The sequence below is a fragment of the Castanea sativa genome, chromosome 10 (assembly GCF_040712315.1).
Source record: "Castanea sativa cultivar Marrone di Chiusa Pesio chromosome 10, ASM4071231v1".
In the NCBI taxonomy this organism is placed as follows: domain Eukaryota; kingdom Viridiplantae; phylum Streptophyta; class Magnoliopsida; order Fagales; family Fagaceae; genus Castanea; species Castanea sativa.
In genome coordinates, this window is record NC_134022.1 from 39,974,242 (window position 1) to 39,981,947 (window position 7,706).

General features: G+C 32.3%; 1 protein-coding gene across 1 annotated transcript; it reads left to right on the plus strand.

Annotated features, from left to right (window-relative positions):
- Window positions 1-1,763: 1,763 nt before the first annotated feature.
- LOC142613393 (auxin-induced protein AUX28-like) lies at window positions 1,764-4,679 on the plus strand. Its single transcript, XM_075785735.1, has 5 exons — window positions 1,764-2,241; window positions 3,301-3,524; window positions 3,698-3,833; window positions 4,058-4,119; window positions 4,313-4,679. Exons 1-5 carry the CDS (start codon window positions 1,958-1,960, stop codon window positions 4,348-4,350), a joined length of 744 nt encoding a protein of 247 aa, XP_075641850.1. The 5' UTR covers window positions 1,764-1,957; the 3' UTR covers window positions 4,351-4,679.
- The last annotated feature ends 3,027 nt before the right edge of the window (window positions 4,680-7,706 follow it).

Consider the following 7,706-nt stretch of genomic DNA (forward strand, 5'->3'; position numbering starts at 1 on the left):
CCACGCAATGTCTAGTTCAAAATTCATAGCGCGCGTGATCATCATTAGGTATAACTGATATGGTATCACAACATGAATTTGATATCACTGAATAAACGTGCCCATCTCCAAATGAATATAAATGATAAGTTTTGATTGTACTCTAACAACGATAAAAGAATAATTCTAAATATAGTTATTAGGGACTATATATATGATTGCTTATATTGCAAACAATCTTCAACAAACATTCTCATGTCTAACATGAAGAATTGCCACTTATCAATAATTATTGAGTGTTTTGATTGGATGGTAAAGAGCAATTACTATAAAAACAGATATTATAGATTTTAAATTCTATCGTATTAATCAAAATTATAATTATTAGGCTTCCTATGATGTGTGGTCCAATTTATAGTCGGTTAAATAACATTGATATGAAATTATGTGTCCAGGAAAACTAATTTTGATACATGTATTTGAACAATAAATGTAAATATAGGTTTTAGTTAGTTCAACTTATAAATGACTCAAATTTAAATTCCTCTTTCACCAACAAAAATTAATTGGTATCTTAATTTAATGGTAAATGTATCATCATGTAGTAGGCTTCATAGGTTTCAAATCTTATAGTATCTAAAAATAAAATAAAAAAACTTTTTCATAAATTCTGAAAAATAAGGACTAAAAAGCACATTAAAAAAAAAAAAAAAAAAAAGGAGAGAGATGGTACACCAGAGAGAATTTCCAAGGTGATTACGAAACTTTTTGAATCATTTTCTAAAGTCTCCAATGTCCACTTGCTAAGAGATCTTCTTGAGTTATATGAGACCTACAGATCCAATGTGGGTCATGGAATTCTAGGCAAATTATATTATATCTATTGGAAAAAAGTAGTGCCTCATATGTGCTTTCCTAATTAGCCCACATTACAAGAACTCCGAAGCACTCGATCTCGGTGCTTAGTGAAAAATCACATGTAGGATCTTAAAGTGTAAGTTAAAAACCAACTTTTACATAATGCTGGTCTATCATGGTTTGTTCTTATATATTGATTTATTTCACTTAAAAAAATATGTTGGAAAAAAATTTAATTCTATCTAAAAAAAATAAAGTTTTTAAAAGCTCTATACCAACCAAATAAGTTGAATAAGCTGCAAAAGAAAATTAATGAAAAAGAGTATAAAGTTTACCCTTTCCAAAAACTATTCCCTTTAACTTAAACTCAAAATTTTAATTAAAAAGAGTATTGAATTTTCAAATAAAATAAATAATAAGTTAAAATATATTAACATGGTCTCCATTGATTTCTCTCCTTCTTTTTTTTTTTTTTTCAAAATAGAATAAAAGAGCAATAATATGAGAAGGAGAAGGAGAGAGCATTTTAGTTAACATGTGCTGTTTTAAAACAGCCATTGATAATAATAGGCCTGCAGTATGGTTTGAGAACAAAATTGAAAACCATGCATGTGGATCTAATATTAAAGAAAAAAGAGAAAATGTGGTAGTAGCAGTGATAGTAAATTAAAATAAAATAAAAATGAGAGAGCAGCCAAGGCAAAAGGCAAGATGAGTGTGTTTGTGTGTGTCCTCATTCACACATCAATGAACAACCATATATATTATAGGAAACTAACATCACCCTGTCGTCACCTATCCCAGCAAGGTTGGAAAAATCCAGCTCACACATCCTGCCATGTGTCACCATCACAGTTTCCAAAATGCAAAAGACAGTGTAACCCACCCATGCTTCTATTAATACCCAACAATGCCCAAACACTACCCTTCCTTCCCTCTCTCACCTCCCCCCTATAAGCTAAGGGCTAACGTCCCCCACCCCCACCCCCACTATTATTATCACAAAGAAACAAAGCACTGAATATTGCTTAGAGAGAGAAATATAAGACACGCTCACACACACTGTTTCTACTTTCTTCTTCCTTTTTTTGTTTTTATACAGAGAGTGAAAAGAAAATTCATGGAAGTTGGGTCCAATAAGGAGAAGAAGATGGGTTTTGAAGAGACAGAGTTGAGGCTAGGGTTGCCAGGAAATATTGGAGGAAGTGAAGGTGAGGTGGCGAGGAAGAGAGGTTTTTCTCAGACTCAGACTCAGGCTGATACCACTACTACCCATGTGGATTTGAAGCTTAATCTTTCTTCAAAGGAACCTACTGCTGCTGGGATGAATTTGAATGAGAAAGCAAACACCCTTCAGAAAGAGAAGAACCTTCTTGCCACTGATCCAGCTAAGCCTCCAGCTAAGTAAGCTGTTTGCATACATTAATTCTTTCTTTGTGATTTTATTCTAAGCTTCTTTGTTTATTTGTTTGTTTGTTTTTTTTATTCATGTATTTATACATATATACATGTTAGTTCATATGTAGTTATGTCATGAATAGGATTAGGTTAAGCATATTTTTACATGTGAGTCTGGGATGAGTTAGAGAAGGAAGAGCTTATATATGATGGGCTTTGAATCTTGAGGAAGGTGGAAATACAAAAATGAAAATAAAATGAATTTTTCGAGCTCAACAAATTTTCGTGACTTTATTAGGAAGTGATGAATAACCTTTGCTAAAGGCTGTATATATATATATATATATATATATAAGTTGTTTCTTTTGATGTTAATTGAAATTCAAATTCTTTCTAGTATTTTTAAGAGTATCTCTAAGATTTAAATCTCTTTCCCACGTACCACAACTACCAGATTGTTAAAAGATGAGAAAATTTTGTTGTAAATAATTTTTTCATACAGCTTAATTATATATTTCATAATTTTCTTTATAAGTTTTATGTTTCCTCCCAATTCTCTTTTAAGTTAATATCTATCATTTTGGAGGTTATATTCTTTTTCTTCCTCCATAGATTTACATGAAAAACAAAATTAAGGAAAAAATATGTCTCTTTTTTTTTTTGAAATTTTAAAATCACAATTTTATTTATTTTTGGGAATATTTTAATTTTTAAAAGGTGAGTTACAAAGATTTCCATTGTGATCTCTACAATAAAATAGTTAAGGTGAGAGTAATGATTAATTATTGAGTAACTAATTCTTTTTTATGGGTTTAATGATAACAAAGTAATATACATCTTGTGCAAAGCACTTTTGAATCTTCTGTAATGGTACCAAGTATATAATCATTGATACCTCAATGTTCTATAAATCCCGAGAAAATGGAAGAAAAGAAAGAAATAGTTGCTTTCCCCCGTCTTCTTTATTCTTTGAACTCCATTAAAGACCTAACTAAAGTTTGTTAATTAAGCCGTAAAAGAAAGCACAAACAGTATTATATATAGTTTAACCACATGGAAATTTAGGGCACAAGTTGTGGGTTGGCCACCGGTTCGATCTTTCCGAAAGAATATACTGGCTGTCCAAAAGGGCAGCTCCGAGGAGAGTGAGAAGGCTAGTGGCAATGCAGCCTTTGTGAAGGTTAGCGTGGATGGTGCACCTTATCTTCGTAAAGTAGACTTAAAGATGTACCAGAGTTACCAAAAGCTCTCTGATGCCTTAGGAAAAATGTTCAGTTCCTTCACTATTGGTAAGCACATCAAATTCTTCTGTATGTATCATGTATGATATACAAATTAAATGTGAATTTTCATGATTTGAGAAAATTGAATTCTCAAGGCTTCTTTGTCATTAATTTCTTTTCTTTGTCTTTTATTAGAAAGTACCGCATTTATTGATATGTATGGTTTTTAATTGAATAAGGAAATTGTGGATCTCAAGGAATGAAAGATTTCATGAATGAGAGCAAGCTTATGGATCTTTTGAACAGTTCTGATTATGTTCCAACTTATGAAGACAAGGACGGTGACTGGATGCTTGTTGGCGATGTTCCATGGGAGTAAGTTTTTCATTCTTCATTAGATTATTTGCTTATGCATAGCTTCAAAAACATTACTTATTTTGCCAAGAGTTCTGTAATTCAATTAGTTGATATCTCTTGGTATTTCTAATGAAGACATCCAGAATTCAAATCATCCCTCCTCCAATTATCAAATTATCGAAAAATCAGTACTTTTAAATAACTATCATGTAATTATGTTAACTTTCCTCTACTTGAACCAGGATGTTTGTTGATTCATGCAAGCGTGTACGCATAATGAAAGGAACAGAGGCAATTGGACTCGGTTAGTATATATCTTTAAAACTAATGTCATGGAAAAGACATACACTAATTAATCTTAATTTCTTAAAGGGTAGCTCAATTAGTTCACCAAACTTCTTAATTAAATTTGGTCTTGTGTTTTTTTGTGTGCCACTAAATTGGTTTCTTCTTTTACTTAATTTCCTTGTCTCTGATTTGTCATGAAACTGTTTCAGCGCCAAGAGCCATGGAGAAATGCAAGAACAGAAGCTAAACGTACTATAGTAAACTCCACAACCTGCTCCTTTGATCTGGTAGCAGTCGTTGCAAAAACAAAGCAAGGACACCCAAAAGCGCGTAGATGGATTGAGCAGGATTTGTGAGTGTTTGTTTTCTGTATCATTATATATGGTCTGATTATATGTTAGTGTGGAAGATATTTGAGTAAGTATTTGTGAACACAAAACAATGATATAACTCTCTTATTAGTATGTGCCAAGGCTTGGCTTGACTTTGTCTTGCTTGTTTATTTAGTATTAATGGCTTGCTCTTATAATAAAAAAAGAATAAGAAGCAGCATAATAATGTGTCTGTTGCCTGTAAGTTCTTGTGTGTTATTTTATTCCTTCAATTATTTATGAAATTCTTTGTGCCATGCTCTTTTTCTTAAAAGTAATTTTTAATTTTAAGGGCTATTATTTAATGAGTGTGAGACCACGTATTAATTGGAAGATGTTTTATGGCTATGTTGAAAGAGGGAACAAGATCATGTGCATGTTAATGGAGCATTTATGCATGGCCAATTTTTTTGCTATCTAAATTTAATATTCCAGACCCATGAAAGAGATTGATGTTTAATTCTTAATAATATTCGGAAAATACTATAATGAATATGAAATACAAGTAGAAAGGAAATTAATTACCGTAAGCGGCGAAACAATTAGTGTGTGTGGGTGAATGGCACTATCGATATCATGTTATGAATTTATTCGATTGACCAGTGCCATTGGTCCCCTGTGTTTATGGCATTAATGGTTGGAACTTTGTGATAGTACACGCTGCTTGCTGGCACTTGCAATTTGATACTATTTTAATGCATGTATGATCAACTACTTCAAAATTTGGTCCTTTCTTTTTATTTCTTTCTCTCTCAAGCTTTGGATCTGATATTGCTGATCAACTATACATTTCTATTAGTGGAAACTGGTTATAAACTTTTTTTTTTCTTTTTGATAAAAACTGGTTATAATATTTTAAGTGCCTGTAGAGATATAAAAACAAAATTATTAAATAGACTGAGAGAATTTTCTTGTAGAGATCGGATAGTACTGTTGGCTCCGTTCTTGTAACTTATGAGATTAACGTGAACATATCCAGAAATAACCCGGGTCTTCTATCACTAACAAGTAATATGAAGAGAGAGAGAGACATAGAGGTGTTATATTATGAAATATACTAAGTATTTTTGGCGTGTCAAGGAGGAGTCCCTGCAACTACATATGAGCTCTGCTTTATGATAATTAAAATAATGAAAATAAATTCATCCAAGCACACACTCTAAGAAGAAAAAAGAAATAGGAATAAGGTTTTTTTTTTTTTTTTTTTTTAAATGGAGATTGCATTGCCAAGTTAGAAATCTAATGGAACGCACTAGAATCAAAAGGCTTTCTATTAAATAGGACTTAAATAAAGTATATAGAATGAAAGTTTAGTAAAAGTAAAAACATAGACGGAGGGATTGTTAGAATCAAAGGTTAAGGGATATCAAAGAGAAACAACTTTTAATATTTTCGATCAATAATTTATAAAGATTGAGATAATGAAAAGGATGTAAATCATCGAATTATTCGATCAAGGAGGATCAAGTAAAGAAACACATTAAAAATGTTATATAGTCATAGAATACCTATTAAATTAAAATGAAATTTTTTATAAAATTGCTATAAGAAATAACATATTTGCAAAATACACAGAAAGATGAGTGTGATTGAAATAAAAACATATGAAAAGATAAGATTCAATATGACAAAATTTGCTTCACGATAAATATGACCCTATTGATGACAAGACTGTCGTTAAGCAGTGTTTTACTGGCCAAAATTAAAACAAACCAAAGTCTGCCCCAACATCCAGGCTCCCAGGTTTGGGTCGAATGGCAACCCAAACCAGGCCAGCCCAGCACGCTAACAAATCTTCTTAACGTATTTGTTGGTCATTGCTTGAATTATCCCTAGCCGCCTAGAGCAATGCGGAGGACTATGTACAAATTAATGTCTTTCTATTTAACTTATTACCTCATAATCATATGCTTAAGTACAACTTTTTAAAAGCTCACTTTTTCCAGGTATATAGTTTGACCCACCATGCTGAGAATCTTAAGGTTTAGGGTGCGTTTGTGTAGACCTTATTGCGTTTGCGTTGGTATAAGTTGCATTTTTTGGCTGGTCCATGACCAGTGCTAAAAACGGGTGAACAGTAATTTGTAACAATAAAAAAATATTTTGCTATAGTGTTTTCAGTAATAAATATTCAATTTTTAGCAAAATAAGCGGTATCCAAACGAACACTTAAAGATATATCCAACATAAGAATGGAGCTAGTTGAGATTTATAGGATTAGATAGGTTAATGGCTCTTCTATCATTTAAAACAGACAACATAAAGAACAAAAGAAACTCACTCCCAACCAGTTTTGAGACTAGGAATTGCGCTAAAAGATGGAAAAGTTGGCATATTTACCAACTTTATGAAGGCAAAGAACACTAAAAAGAAAGCAATAATGATTAATGAAGGCCTCTAAAAGGAAGATTCTTTGCTAACAGTTGTGGAATATAATGGACACAGCCTACATTATTAATATTGATCATACGGCAGGCTGAATCAGCAGAATTGAGTTAAGAATTCACTGAACTCATGACCTGCATATGAGGCCCTTGTTAGTTGTGCTATGTTACCGTACCCTGCATTCATACAAGAGTAGGCTTTTTGAAACTGCTTCATGTCTATTTTTCTGTAGTACCCAACAACAGCTACAGTGTTTTCAGTAATAAGTTTTCAGTTTTCAGCAAAATAAGTGGTATCCAAACGAATACTTAGTTATATCCAACATAAGAATGGAGCTAGTTGAGATTTATAAAATTAGATAGGTTAAGGGCTCTTCTATCATTTAAAACAGACAACATAAAGAACAAAAGAAACTCACTCCCAACCAGTTTTGAGACTAGGAATTGCGCTAAAAGATGGAAAAGTTGGCATAGTACCAACTTTATGAAGGCAAAGAATAGTAAAGAGAAAGCAATAATGATTAATGAAGGCCTCTAAAAGGAAGATTCTTTGCTAACAGTTGTGGAATATAATGGACAGCCTACATTATTAATATTGATCATACGGCAGGCTGAATCAGCAGAATTGAGTTAAGAATTCACTGCCCTCATGACCTGCATATGAGGCCCTTGTAAGTTGTGCTATGTTACCGTACCCTGCATTCATACAAGAGTAGGCTTTTTGAAACTGCTTCATGTCTATTTTTCTGTAATACCCAACAACAGCAACAAATGCAATTGTCTCTATCACTAATGGGTCAGTCCATTCATTTTTCTTTGTTAAGGATCATTTGGGAGGACATGAGGGA